Genomic DNA, 15,935 nt, shown 5'->3' with positions numbered 1-15,935 from the left:
TCTAAAATTTAATCTTCCTTCAGTAACTATCTAATCAAATTCACCAGCTTCCCTTCCCCCTTCCATGGGATTTTCTTCTTTCCTGGCCTGGTTCAACTTTCACAGAGCTCAAGCATACCCATTGCCCAAAAAGGTCAGTGGATATATAAGGAAAGATTCTTTTTTTTGAAGTCTGATGCAGGCTGGTGCAGCTGCTGATTACATGGCTAATGCAACATGAGATCACCTCTGTTGGCGAGCACAACCAAATGGGCTCATTTATGTGACACATTAGGTGACCCAAGGATACCTGTATGAGTTCTCCATGGTGCCTTTTGATGTAGATGCTTCTTTATATGTATATCAATCACCCTCACCACATAAGTTGGCCCAAACTAGAGCCATTCTCTGAGATTCCCTTTCCCTGCCAGAGTGCTGGCTAGTGAACCCAGTCACTTTCTGGGTCTTAATCGAAAAATCCCCTGTACTCCACTAAAGACTGGGAGTTTTTAGTCTGCCATGTCTCTTCTCCCTTTCTTGATGCTCCAGAATCCCAAGATCCTCAAGACAAAAAGAGAATCAACAATGGAGAAGAGTGGTTTCTTCATCTATTCATTTATTCATCAAACATTTATTGGGCACATATATTCCAGACTCTATTCTAGGGAGTACTAGAATATACCTGCTCCTAAGAAAGGACCTGACCTTAGTAATTTGTAATTTAGGGTAAATATTGGACTATATTTTTCCACTCTTCTGGAGAATATTTTCAATTAAAACCTAAGCTCTAATGGTAGAATGGAAGGCTGACTCTAATTAAAAGAATGATGGAGGAGAAAACAGACAAGGGAGCAGTTTGGAACTAGAAATGCTCCCCCCAGAAAGCGGCAGAGACTAACTAGTTGTTTATCAAGTTATTTTTTCCTCTCATGTATGCAACTAAAATACATTTCCAGCCTCCCTTGTGACTGAGTAATGGCCAGTAGAATGTGGGCAGAAAAAATACATGCCACTTTCAGGCCTGGTCCATAAAACCCTACAATGCAGAACTCTCTTTCCCTGGCCACTGTAGATAGGACTGTGAAACCGAAGAAGCCACAGACAAAAGAAGCTTGGAGTCCCTGAATGACCATGTGGAAGGTCACCCCTCTAAAGACCCACATGAGCAAAAAACAAAATTCTCCTGCTTTAAATCACCGAGATCTGGATTTGGAGGTCTTTTGTTTTGGGTGTTTTTGTTGTTGTTAAACTGCATAGCTTTACTCTACTGCACTGCCCTATATCATAACAGGCAGACAGCTTGTTACTCTATCCACAATGCACACAATAAATTCTTGTGAACTCAGTGACTGAATAAACACTCCCTCAGAAACACTCAGTTTGTACACATTCTTTTCTACTTCAAACTCATTCATCCTTCTCCATACAGCTACCAGTGACTGCTCTCAAGCACACATGCTTGTACCCACAATGGAAAAATAGTATTTCAGCAGACCCACTGATGGCCCACGGAAAGCAGAACACAAGTGTGTAGTTTTGACTGCAGCAAGAGAAATTTAGGCCATAAGTAAGAATTTCTAAATTATAAAATTCATCAAAATAAACAATTAACAGATGAAGGTCATAAAATCTATACCTTGAAGATCTTGGATAAAGAGTTACCTATCTATGTTGTGCTGGATAAGTAGTTATTGTCATTAAAACTTGGAGACTAATACTTAATTCTCCCAGATGGGCTGGCAGAAAAACCTCTAACTCAGAAACTCTGCCCAATCCAGGTCACCTTCATCAAGCCTAGATAGTGTTGAGTTCTTTACTCCTCGATCTTGTGACAGTGCAGCGAGCCCAGCAATAGCTGGCAGAGGTGGCGGTAATGAGCAGGTAAAGTTTTCACAGTAAAGATTTCCGGGGCAGTATATTTTTCTCTAGCTAACCTTCAATTCACAGTCACCCATGTCAGGGATTTCCACAAAAACAGATGGAAAGGGGAAAGCTATAAAAATAAATCAATTTTGAGATGTGAATAGGTATAAATATTTTTAATCTTCTTACTGAATAGACCAACTAAATGAGTGATTCATTATGAGAAAAATCCACTTCACCCTCAGTGGCAGACACTAGAACCATATTGCCCTTCTAAGGTCTACAAGACCAACGAGGAAAGGTTAAAATTCAAATCTGCCTTCTGGGACAACCAGGCTTATACATCCACAGAAACTTACTGTGCATCCTCTGCTATTTGGAGAATCTGGTAAGACCAGCCAAAATCTTAAGCTGTATTATATTATGTTTCTCAGAGAAAAAAAATTACTGAATTTTTAGCAGAGTAGCTATCCATTTTTCTTGTTTAAAGAAAAATCCAGTTTGATTCATGCCGAGTAGTCAGGGTATATAAAGCAAATAATTCATCAGCCCCAGAATTATGTTTTCATTTATAAAGATTTTGCTCAAGATTTTTATTCATATATTCCAGCAAAATAATGTAATTTTATATAGTTCTCATTCTTGCATGGTTGTATTTTAATAATAATAAAGTAATACAATAAGCATATCCTGTCTCCTCTTGATGAAAATATCAAGATTTATTTGCTAAATAAATAAATATTCAGTAATGGATCTATGCTTAGTAATGTTTAATAGAAAAGTTTTCTGGATCAGATATCAATTACTCTAACACTTAGGTGGATAGAGTCATATTTTGTCTTTCCAATGCAATTTAACTCCCAGGAGTAAATATGTATGTTCAGAGGAATAATATATTGTTTTAAAATAGGCCTTTAAGAATTGCTTTTTACTGAAATTTATAACCCTGTTCTTGTTCAGCCATCATTCACCAGTAAGGATAATACATTCTTGTGCTTTCTAGAACAAGAAGTTAAAAATTCCTCATTTTATTCTTTTTTTCTTTAAAATGTTATAATTTTATCATGATCATGAGTTTTCAAGATCAGACTATTTCTTCTTTGTAACTCACTTTCTCAGATGGAAAAGGTTATAGAATTAAAGGCCTATTCCCCAATATTATTATGAAAGTATTATGGCCAGGTTGGTTATAAAGATGATAAATCTTCTTATATTTGTACCACAGTATTCTTGTTAGAAACAGAGAATCATTCCCAAAGTACAGAAATCCTCATATAGAGAGCTAAATTCTCAGTTCTTAAAAATATGAAAATGTTGGGGCACCTGAGTGGCTCAGTCTTTAAGTGTCTGCCTTCAGCTCAGGTCATGATCCCAGGGTCCTGGGATCAAGCCCCACACTGGGCTCTCTGCTCAGTGGAAAACCTGCTTCTCCCTCTTCCACTCCTGCTTGTATTCCCTCTTCGGTTGTCTCTCTGTCAAATAAATAAATAAAATCTTAAAAAAATATATGAAAATGTTGGTCTTTCCAACTGGAAGTGCAGTTTTCTGGCACTGTTCGATCTTCTCAATGAGCAGTTCACTTGTCCTTTGCAGTAGCAGGTTACAGCACTGTTTGCCTCTGGTCTCCATCATCTACTCTTACCTTCCATGATTGCACTTCTCCTGGACCTTCCTGGAACTTTAATTCATCCTGCTTGGTATGTTTTCTTACAGAGTCTGATTGAAGACAGATAGAGTGGCATTTAAAGAAATACCATTTAATAATCCAAAAATAAGTGGAAGTATTGTAAATTTTTACTGCAGCCTCTCAAAAAAAAACAATGGGTTGGGGCAAGATGGAGCTCTTACAGTGGGATACATGGCAGAAAGCAGGTTTTACAGGTATGGTACCCATAATGCTCAGCAAAACCTTGTGATACACATACACACTCACAAATACATATATATGCATGCACAAATGCAGATACACACACATACAGCACCTTCTTTCCAAGTTCCCTCTCCCACTCAAAGCTCTCCAAATATTCTTCCCAAATTTATTCCTTCATAAATAGATTAGGTCCTTTCCAGTGTTAATCTGTAGGAATATTGTGAATGAGATAGTTGATCCTGTTTAATTCTAATAAGTATATAAAAGTTTATAGAACACATTTTGTGTATTAATCTCACTTATGGCTTTATCACCCATTTCTTACTTTTCCTTTTGCTCTGTTTTCTTCAGACATTCTTGTACACTTTTTCTTATGTTATAAGTATCTATGTAAGGCAACTCATTACACTTCTACAATGGGATATAAACAAACAAATAACTAGATTACCAATCCAGATAGGCAGGGAAATTAAATTTTCAGTTTATGTAAGTCTTTTGTTTTTCACTCTTAGTTAACTATCCAAGAGTCACTTTCTATAAGATGTAGAATCTAACCAAAACTGAAAAAGTGGTAACTATGAAAAAGATCAAGAAAAATAATGCTAGTATATATTTAAGTTTAATTACTGGTAATAATGTCATAATACTGTTATCATAATAATGGCACCACCAAGATGTATTCAATTTTTCTATCTTTGTCTAGTTGTAAAAATTAATTCCTAATCCTCAAACAGTTGTGTCTTAAATAAGGAATATATTCTTCCCAGATTCTTGAAGAGTTTATGATTGCCTTGCATCTCAGCTATAATATTTTAAGGATTCCAAAGTATTTGTAGATACACTGAACTACTAGCTAAATCCCTATATCAGAAATCTTTGGTTTCAAGTGGTAGGAATCACAGCTCAAACTGACTTCAGTATATTTAAGTTTTAAAGGGGTAGGGAGAGGTATGGAACACATTGATTTATATTATGGAAAGATCCACAGGCGGCACTGCCTTTAAATGCAGCTTAATCCCACAGCTCACTCACTGCTCTCTTTTCTGGTGTCAGCTTTATTCTCAAGTTCTACCTGGCATCCCACTACCTATACCATCCCCTCAAGTGCTAGGATCTTGAGTAATAGCAAAATGCTCAAATGTCATTACAGATCTCAAATCACACTGTCCTGAAGAACAGTGAGTGCCTCTTCCACACAGTTCCTGGACTCACTCTTATTCATTGACCCAAATTGCACTTATGTTTATGATTGAACCAAAACTGAGGTCAAGGTAATGCCAGGATTGATTGGTCTACACCAGTTAGGCCTCACTTTTAGAGCAGGTAGAGATTAAGAAATTTGCCAAGAGGAAAAAGAAGTAAGGAGATAAGCCATAGTAAGTAACCAACCAAGAAATGTCCATTCTAATTCTTATATCCTGCAAAAATATAGCTGGGGGCACTTGGGTAGCTGGGTCGGTTGAGTATGTCTGACTCTGGATTTTAGCTCAGGTCATGTCCTTGGGGTTGTGAAACTGAGCCCCATGTCAGCCTCTGTGCTCAGTAGGGTATCTGCTTAGGATTCTCTTGATTCTCTTTCTCACTCTCTCTCTCTCTCTCTGCCCCTTCCCTGCTCTCTAGCTCTCTCTCTCTCTCTCTCTCTCTCTCAAATAAATCTTTTAAAAAGCTGTTTGTGGGATTATAACAACATTGTATTATTTCTTTGACTGTGACTCTAATAATATTAAAGGGAATAACAGTATCTTTAATGTTTGTATTGTCTCAGGTCTACATTGGTGGGGATAAAATTAAGAAACTCTCCCAGAATCAATACAATACAGCAAATTAAACATAAAACTTTGGAGTCAACATGAATTCCAGGTGAAATGGAAATGAACTAAGCATAAAAATCCTGTGGGATTATTTGTTTTTTCAAAGTTTATATATGGTCTGTGAGACCAACCTTAAAAATTCAAAGATTGGTTTTGAATCAGAGAAGAAGACCAACAACCTGAAGTGAAAATTAAGAATCTTAGGAATGGAAACCAAATTTTTCCATTTGCATCCAGAACTCTATAATGAAGGTCAAAGGGAAAATGCAGCTTTTTATATGAAGATTCATTATACATAGAGCTTTCTCACACATCAAATGCAGAAATCAAAATATGCTATGTTTTTAAAAGTAGAAACTGTTTTATTATTTATGGGAGGCAATAATGATAACTTAGCTGCAAAGCTGCTGCCTTTTGCTATTTTCTTGCTGATGTGAATTTGTGGATAACTTCCAAGATAGAAGTATTGGCATTAAAAGGAGTACAAGATAAAACTCAGAAAATGGTTGGAAAAGAACTAATGACAAAGTGTTGGCATTAGGAAGATTCTATAGAAGCTAAACTCTGAAACTGATCAGTAAAATGAAGTCATATAACACTGACATGGTCCCATCTCCTACTGAGCAATTGGGACCTTTAGAAATGAGATTTTGCTCCAACCCAAAATGTCTGAACATTCTGTTATGGACAAAGGGCAGAGAAATGACATAGATGCCAGAATATAGAGAAGGAAATGAAACTTAGAGAAAGGTGATGATAGAACACTAACAGATCTGCATACTTCTAAAAGAGTTTTTAAATTTCTTGTGCTTTTTCTTTTTTAAAAAAATTTGCTTTGTAAAGTTCATTCATAGTTTGTTGTCTGTGCTTATGATGAGGTGTCCAACAGAAAACACTGATGCTGATGGCCTCTACATTTTGTACTTTACTTCCAGAGAGTTTATATTTTACAGATCTTTAACTTCATAACAGTTAAAGCTATTTCTCATATATATAGATGAGTCTGCTGATCTACAATCAATATTTCATGTTTGTGCAGATGCTTTTCTGGTGATGCCGACAGTTTCACTAAGTCAGACTCTCTCCATTTACCCAATCTTCTTTTTGTGACTATGAGTTTGTATTTCTCAGAGAACAAGCTGCAACAAAGGTACAACCCAAATATGAAACTAATTTTTCCATCCAGGCAAGGCTACTCTGTTCATTTGAGCATTTTACTCCATTGAGTTATGCAATACTTATTATTTTACTTCCTTCACCCTTCATAAGTTAAACAGAAACCACTTGAGATTTAGGTAAAATAAGGACCAAAGTCTGTGTGATATTTATTTCTAAGCTTAGTGACAAAGAAATAAATCATATCTCAGAAGCTCTGAACATTTTATTCGTTCTTTCTGAAGTTCTTTTTTTGAAAAAGATTTTTTGAAGTTCTTTTTTTTTTTTTTGATCATTAAAAATTCAGGGTTTGGAAAAGTTTGTTTTTTAGATTCAAATATTGATGAGCACCTACTAGATGCTTGGGCATGGGCATAACTTAAAAATGTCATCCTCAAGAGGATTAAAACTTGTTAGGGAGATAAGACATACTCCCATGAAACCTTAGGAAATTCACTCTGGAGTGAATAATATAGATTTCTTTAAGAGTTTGAAGAGTGATGTTGAAATATTCCGGTAAACCTGCATGGACAAGATGGGACTTAAATTAGGTACATCTGGAAAGATAGTCATCAACTGAATTAAGGGAAAAAGAGAATATGTAAGTGTTTCTTAGTAAAAGAAGTTTTCTGAACAAAGAAAAGTTCAGAAGCAGGATAAGCACAGGCTGGTACAAGTTAGTGAAATCAGCAGAGTGGATGATAAAGGTTTATACTGGAGAAAATGTAGGAATTAGGTAGAGATTGTGAAACAGATACACACAGTTGAGAGCCTTGAATACCAAGAAAGAAGTCACTAAAGTTCCTGAGAAAGTATGTGGCAAACACAAAGGCAATGTTCCAGAAATATTCCTTGCATGGTGGCATAAAATGATAGTGGTGGCAGTGAGGTTGGCTGGGAAACTTTTTCTGTAATCCAGATGTTATGTGACCAGAAATTTGACCAGGATGGTAGCAATGGTTATGCTAAGAAAGAAGTTAATATGAGATGTATTATAATGGGCATACTTAATTAGTTTTTGAGACTCACTAAATGTCAGAGATAAGAAGAAAGAAAAGTCAACAATGGCTTCCAGATTCTAAGCCCGAATAATTGGGTGAATAATGGTTATCCTAACAACACATCGGCGAAAAACAGGGAAGAGGGAAGTTGTGGAAATTATGAAAATCACTTTTGAAGAACATATTTGCTCCCTTCTGGTGATTTCTGTAATGATGAGCCAATAGCGATGTACCAGGAGACATTTGGAAATGCTGGGTTTGAATTTGGCGAAGATTTTTCAGACCAGACTGGAGCTTTGATCTCTAACTTTTTGCTTAGAAGTAAGAGCTAAAGCCACAAAAATTGAGAAAGCCCCCAGGAGTGTGTGTGTGAAGAACTCATCAGTGAGCCAGGGACAGCTTGGAAGAGTACTGACTGAGAAGGCAGGAGGAACAAGGGAGAAAGAGAAACTGGGAGGTGTGTGTGTGTAGGAGAGAGGGTGAAATACAGAGAGACAGAGAGAAAGAAAGTAAAGAGACTGTCACTGTACTCCAGGGAGGTGACTTCAAGGAGGAGGAGGGCAATACTACAGAAGGTCAAGCTGCATGAATGACTTGAAGACCTGAAAACTGGTCAGTTCCAATGTGGTACAATGAAAGGTTCTTGATAAAGGGCAAACTTCGTCCTCTTTTGCTGAGGTGAGACATCTTTCAAAAAGAATTGCAAGATTATGTTTCTATGCAAGAAACTTAATCTGCATAATCTATCTTTGATATTCTTTTTTAAAGCATCCGCTGGTGGTAAAAATTTGGAACTATGTCATACCTGCAAACTGATTTTTTAATGATAAGTTTGGCCACAGTCATCTAAATTTCATCTCTAATTGCGATAAATTGTAAAAGGATGCGTTAAGGTACTTATTTCTTTTCAGTTCTTCTGGCATGACAGAAGCAAAGAAGACATTTTTAATCAATTCAGCTTTCTTACCAAAGAACAAAAAAATACAATCTGGTTAACTTTCATGTCCATCAGGGGCACGGGGCTTTTCGGAGGTAGGTAGAGGTTTATGAGCATAAAATTGAGAACAATTAGCACTCAAATTAATGTTACATGAGATTCAACATCTGGTAAGTATGTCGTCATTTTGGGTCATAGACCACCTGCTAGGCTAAATGTTCATACAATTGCAATTTACTCTGCATACAAATCGAATAAGAATGATACTTTAAAAAATATTTTTTCTAAACTTAACAGTATGAATGTAGGGGCCTCTCACATTTTAAAACTTCACCTGGAATTTAATAATAGATCAAACACACAAGATGAAACATACAGGGTCAAAAGGGGCAGAAAATACTTCTATTTTTGCAAGCGTATTTTATAATAAATTAGCTATAGTGCTCACATTAGTTTCACTAGTCAATCTAATCACTGCAACTATTAGTATCAGTCTCCTCTTTGTCCCCCAAATATTTATGAGCAAGAAGACGTCAACCTCTCAAAGTTCTCCTATTATTTATATAATCGAGCTCTCAAACATCTGGCTGCTTCTGGCAATAGAGCTGCACTGGAAAATGACTAATCTCGAGATGCGCCCCACAAACCCACTACAAACACCAGCCTATGGACCTCACACCCCAGTCAGTTCTGGACTTTGCCACTCTGGGGCCTCCTGTCACTTCAGTGTAGACCTTAAAGTTTTAAAGGTGTCCTGCCAGGAGCCCTCTCTGTGCTAACAGTTTTCAGCCCTAGGATCCAGAAGCTTCTATGTCTGGATGCTCCTCTCTGGGTTTGTGTGGAGGTCAGAGCAGCCACACCTATTCTTGGGGACTCTAGTCTTCCAGAGGTACCCAAGAAGCCAAGAACATCTCCATAGGACAGCCCCCAACATCATCCCCAGAATGGCCCATGGAGGCCTGCAAGCCTTCTATGTCAGGGAGCAAAAGCAGATTAAAGAGCAAACCATAGCCAGGGGTCACATATCTTCCGGCCTCAATCTCCAGAGTATGTCAATTCCTGAAGATGCTGACGATTTATAAAAGTTGGCATCTTATAGAGAACTAAAGGATGAACACGATCAAAAGAAATGCGATGACCATGTATCGGGGTGAGTTAGTGGCCTTTTGATTTCTCAGCAAAACTGGCAAGCTCTTCCTGTATTGTTCAGAGCAAGACAGTATTCAGTTGGAAGCAGAGGGTGTGTCTGTGATGATCTAATGCAGATTTCAAAAGCAAAGAAATTTCCTGCACTTTTGAGATTGAAATGCAGAAATCACATTTTTACCTTGTTTATAGAAATGAGACATCCTTTAAAAAAGAAGCCGTTTGTAATTCAAACACCAACTCAAGAGGTATGTTCAAGCTGCACGTTAAAACCCACAAAAGTTACTCTTTTCATTCTGAGAACTCTGTGTGCTTGCTATACTTTTCTAGATAGGGTAGGAAATGTTCTACCCAGAATCATTGGCATTGCCATGTTTCTGGAACACATTTCCCATTGGTTTTCAGAGTGATCATTATTGTCATGGCTAAATTGTCTTGGGGATAGTTTTGGGAGTTAAGTTTTGACATCCAGGGGCCTTTCAGTTCTGGTCCTTCCCATTTGCTCACTGTGTGATCTTAGGAAAGTTTGCAACCTCTTCTTAAAGCTCAGTTTTGCCATCTGTAAGCTGGACATAATAATATGCCCTGTCCTGCCTGGTTCTTGAGTGAAAAGGGTAATCCTGAAAAAGCATATGGAACAGAAGTTCTAGATAATAATCTCAGGCCAGAAAAGCCCTCAATAATCTCAAGGGATTGCCTGATTTTGAGTCACCAAGGAAAGACTAAAGCATGTCTAATATATTTTGTTCTGTATCTTTGAAACAAAGATATTTTGTGCTATTTTTAATTTTTTCAATAATGAGCATACATGTTAACTCTCTGTTTGACAAGCATACCCTATTTTCTTAACCAAAATGTGCCAAAGAGCTTTGAGAAATTGTTGTTCTGGGGAAGGGTTGAAGGTGGCTATTGCATGTGAGGTGTAGAATAGGGTACAGACATGAGGATGGGTGGTCAGTATCCCAGGCTCCCAATAGAACAGCTCTACTTTTAGCAACTTTAAATATTGGGCTTAGTAAATTTTAGTTTGAACGAAGGATTCTGCAGCTAAAAACAGGAATGGAGGATGCCAGTGAGGGTGGATAAAAACACTCATGGTTTACTACATCTATTTTTTTTTAAGATTTATTTATTTTAGAGAGAGACAGTGCACAAACAGGAGAGGGGCAGAGGGAGAAAGAGAGAGAATCTCAAGCAGATTCTGTGCTGAGCTTAGAGCCCTATCTCAGCCCCAGGACCCTGAGATCATGACCTGAGCCGAAATCAAGAGTTAGCCACTTAACTGACTGCACCACCCAAGCACCCCACATTTACTATTTTTTAAGGACGTATTACAGATAAATAATGAAGGCTATATCTGAATCATTACCATTTAAGTTCTGATTCTACATTAAAAATTGACCTTTAAATCATAATTCAAGGATATTTGGAATTCCATCTTTTTCCCTTTCTGGCAGCGTTAAGTAGGGAGAGCTCATTAAATCCCCTGCTAATCATCCTTCATTTGTTAAGTCTATCACAATCAAACAAAGTGTTATTATTCAGAATGGAAGTGAATTAAGTGAATCTGGCCACCAAGACTCCATGGATGACATTTGTCCCTATATCGAAAGTAACCAAGAGCCTAGCAAGCCTGAAGCAAAATACAACGGTTAGGTCTGTGGTCTCTGGAGTCAGACCGCCAGGTATGAATCCTGCTTTGTCCACTTACAGGTTGTGTTCTTGTGAAACTCACCTCCCATCTGGGTACTCAACTTCCTATTCATTAAATGGGGAAAATAGCACCAATTTTGTAAAGTTACCGTGAGGATTTAAAAAGACATTGCACAGGAGCGCCTCGGTGGCCCAGTCAGTTAAGCCCCCCAACCCATGATTTTGCCTAGGGTCATGACCTCAGGGTCTTGGGACCCAGCACCACATTGGGCTCTACACTCAGAGTGGAATCCGCTTGTCCTTCTCCCTTGCCCCTCCCCGCTGCTTACTCATTCTCTCTCTCTCTTTCCCTCCCTCTACCTCTAAAATAAATAAATGAATAAAATCTTTAAAAAAAGAAAGAGAGAGACAATCTGCCCAAACTACTTAGAACAAGGGAAAGTAGAAAGTAAATACTCAGTAAATAATAGCTCTCAAGGTCATTAAGTATGTGAGTTTATTTTACGACCATTTTCCTGACCCTAAAATTATTTCCAAGTCTAATTGTGAAAGTCAGTACATCTGTCATTTCAAATTTTCTTCAACTATGGGAGGGATGGTAACTAAGTTAGCATGATAGATTTTAATTCTCACTTGGTAATTGTTCTCTTTCCTTTCATATAACATTATTTCTTTAAATCTTAAACTATGAACAGAAAAATCAAATTCTTTTGAAAAGAGCACACAGAAAACTATTAAGCCTGCAAGCCTGAATTTTCTATTATTTTGAATATGGAGAAAGAAATCCATGTAATCCAACCATATTTTACTAATTGTTCTGTGTCTTTATATTTTAAGAAAAGTATAAATAATGAAATGTGATTTTGATATATCATCTATTTGACATTTCAATGCATATACTTTTACTTTGCACATTTAATATTTATATTTACCATGTCTTCCAAGTACAATTCCTGAATAGGAGGAAAAAATACCCTTTGTTATCAAACTCTTTAGTTCATTTCCTATTGTATTTCAGATCTTCAAGGACTCCATGTATTGCCCCAGACAGTTGACTGGTCATCTTTTCCTCCCCAACAATATCTCTTGACTCTTGGGTTCAAAAACAAAGAAGATGGGAAATTTTTGGAAAAATTATCCAGTAGGAAGCTGCCTACATTTACAGGTAAATCACCTGGACTTATTATTATCCTTTAATGCTGTTATAAGGCAGGAATTGTGCTTTCTTCATCAAGTCTTATTCATCATAAGGCCTAGCATATAGTAGGGGTAGCCCCCCAAAATATGTTTGTCAAGTTATAATGAACTCCTTTCAGTCTTCTTTGTGGGTTAGTTACCAATATCTGGGATTCAGTTTCCCCTAAGACCAATGCAATTCTAGAGTGCCTGCCTCCCTCACCCCAACCCTCTCATCCCAACCGTGCTATTACCAGTGCCTAAGCACAGGGCACTTAAAGAATGTAAGTTTTTGTCATCATCCATTGACAAAAATTATCCAAAATACTTGTGTAAAATCAAAAATACAGCCAATGAAAACCTTAAATCACTTGGATTATCTGTTATATTGCTATTTGTTCTACTCTTTTCTTATGTAATTTACCAAGAGCTTAAATCTCCTGAGGAGTTATTATACTTTAATGGTATTCAGTAATTCTGTTGAAACTTCCAAAACTCAAGAAAATATTTACATGGAGTCGAAGTCTCAGATTTGTGGGCAAAATTCACAACCGGGTTGAATTTATTCCTTCAGCTCTACCCACATAATTAAGGATTTGTGTTTTGTCTGGCACTCAGAGGTGAGGCTTATCTCAACTTCAAGCTACATTCAAAGTCAATGGGATCTGCATACTTGAGTAATACCTCTAAGGAACAAGACAACAATCAGACACATTTATGACAACATTTTTTCACAAGTCAGGGAAAACATACCCTGCTGAGAGGGATGAATTGTTATAGGCTGTCTCTTAGATCTCTCAATCAGGAAACACAACAAAATGAATAAATGATAGTCTCTAAAGGGCAATGTCTCCTCTGCCTTTCTCCTCATAGATCTTTCATTGCTATGCATGTGGTCTAGGGATGGTGCTAGTTTCTACACTAAAAATTTCATATCTATTAACATTGAGATATCTGTTTATAGCTTGCTAAAGAAAGCATTTTGAAATGGAAGCCTGGAAAAAGTAGTATAAAAGTTTATTGTTACAATTTTTAGAACATAAAACTCCCTTCGGTCTGCTGACCAAAGAAGACACAGTGAGACACATGGAGACAATGGGGAAGCGAATCTTGCCAATACTGGATTTTATTAGAAGCACCCAACTGAATGTAGGTATATGAGTCTTTTATATTTGTCCAATGCACAAATATTAGGCAACTTTAGATGTATGGAAAGTTTATGGCACAAATATTGCAAGTATTAGAGGAGTTTAGAAACATTCACGGTTAAATCTCATCTGCAAAACCAAGCAAAGTTTAGCTAATGATTTTATTTTATCTTTTTTATATTTTAAAACATACGACAATGCTACACTTTGCAATCTCCAGCATTTATTAGTCTAGTGGCTCTTTGAAGAGCCTTTTTGTGTGTGTGTCCATGTGTGCACCTTCCTACTATCTAATTCAAGTTTGCAATACATTTCTAACTTCAAATCAAAAACAAAATTTTAGTAAATATAGTGGTTCCCTATTTCATATCCTGGGTTATCATACATAACTATTTTGTTACCTACACAAGAATTTGGAGTTTTCAAGCTAGTGCCTCCATACCACACTGATAAATTAGAGGCTTCCCGATGCATTGGCAATTGATCTTTGTACACCCTTAGGGTAAGTTATCTAATCCCTTTTTCTGATCTGGGGAAAATACGCCCTTTCTACTTTTCAGTGTTAAAAAGCCCAAAATAATACCTGAATTTTGCTGTGCTGTTTTACAAAATTTAAGCCATTATACTGAAAGCACATAAAGGGAACTTCTCATTAATGGGCTATAAAGGCTGCAGATTTCCCCTTTTTAAAATATTTTTCAAAAGGCCTGTAAGCTGGAAATTTTGAGGAATTTTCTTTTTGTGGCTTTTGTATTACATCATTGATTTGATGTTCTTACCTTACAAGAGGAACCAAGGGGGTCATCACAAACAGCTACTTAACATCTGTTGAGCAGTTTATCTGCTCAGTAACATTATTCAGCATTTTAGAAAAGCTATAAAACCCCTAATCTATTTGCATGATTTGTAATTCTATGCATTACAAATACAAAAGCACATTTTTATCAATTTTCCTACCACCAGAGCCCCCCCCCTTCCCATAACTCTGTTCCACTCAATTATCTCCCCTATATTTCTATTATGAAGAAATTCATCTCCATTTTCTCACAGTTCTAGAGGACAGAAGTCCAGGATCATGGTATCAGCATGGTCCAGTTCTGATGAAAGCCCTCTTCCTGGCTTGTAGACTTCCATCTTTTCTCACATGGCAGAGAGCAAGCTCTCTGGGATCTCCTCCTATAAGGACATCAATCCCATTATGGGGCCTCGACCCTCATAACCTTGTCTAATCCCAAAGGCCCCATCACCATACCATCACATTGAGGGTTAGGACTTCAATATATGAATTTTGGGTGGACACAAACATTCAGTTTACAGCAATCTCATTGGCTTTACCACAAACTTTAGGTCCTGTTCTCTAAATTACCCTTTATCATAACCTCCTCTGGCCACACACCATCACCAAACTCCCCATCTTAATTAGAGATCCACATACATCATCCCTGTCATCATCAGACCTTTGTACATAGTAGAATCTTTGATAACAAGAACCATCACCATAGAGCATTATTTTTCCTCATCGGTTCATGGTAAGCCTAGCAGAGCCAATGTACTAGAAGTTGTGGAAGTGATCTCCCTGTGTCCTGGCTCTTTGGGGGCAATACCGGCCATAACTTGTTACTCGTCAGGACACTGGCCATATCACCTCTTGCCAGCTCATATCTCAGTGTGTTCTGTGTGCAGGTTGGGCTTATCTAGGCATCACGCACTTTTTAAATGTTCTTAACTCATTTTTTTTTCACCCTCCAAAGGGCATTCTAGCCACTTAGAGATTGGTATATGCATGTATCTTTATGTGTCTATAAAGGATATTTGAAAACCATAACGATTCTTGGCATCTAATTAATAACTGATTCTCTTTAAAATTAGTCAGTACCACTTAGCTAAGTGCGAAGAATTTTATCAACATTTCTATGTTAGCTTCTGTGGGAATTAACAGATTTTAGAAGATTATCTCAAAGAGTTTAATGGAATTGAAGCAAGTGAGCTCAAAGGTATCCAGGGACCACAAATATATCCCAATATTGGCCTCTAGGTTTTTTATTATATGCCCAACCACAGCTTAATAAAGCAGGACTGAATAAAATTGGCTGCAAAGGTAACCTAGATTAATGAAGCAAGTAATGAGTTGGTGAGTAGAAATTATTCCTACATGGTACCATTAACTGTGACCCAAGAAGCACTCAACAGTGTTTT

At 37.2% G+C, this 15,935-nt stretch overlaps 1 protein-coding gene across 1 annotated transcript in view; it reads left to right on the top strand.

Moving 5' to 3' along the window:
- The window catches only part of SPATA16 (spermatogenesis associated 16), a 245,971-nt gene that overhangs the window by 187,250 nt on the left and 42,786 nt on the right, over positions 1–15,935 (top strand). Inside the window, exons 8-9 of the mRNA XM_047730665.1 lie at positions 12,434–12,580; positions 13,628–13,740. Of these exons, the coding sequence (XP_047586621.1) occupies positions 12,434–12,580; positions 13,628–13,740 (260 nt within the window). The remainder of the gene's footprint in view (positions 1–12,433; positions 12,581–13,627; positions 13,741–15,935) is intronic.

This window comes from Lutra lutra, chromosome 1, assembly GCF_902655055.1.
Source record: "Lutra lutra chromosome 1, mLutLut1.2, whole genome shotgun sequence".
In the NCBI taxonomy this organism is placed as follows: domain Eukaryota; kingdom Metazoa; phylum Chordata; class Mammalia; order Carnivora; family Mustelidae; genus Lutra; species Lutra lutra.
Note: the sequence above shows the minus strand (reverse complement) of the source record. Positions and strands in the feature narration are given on the sequence as shown.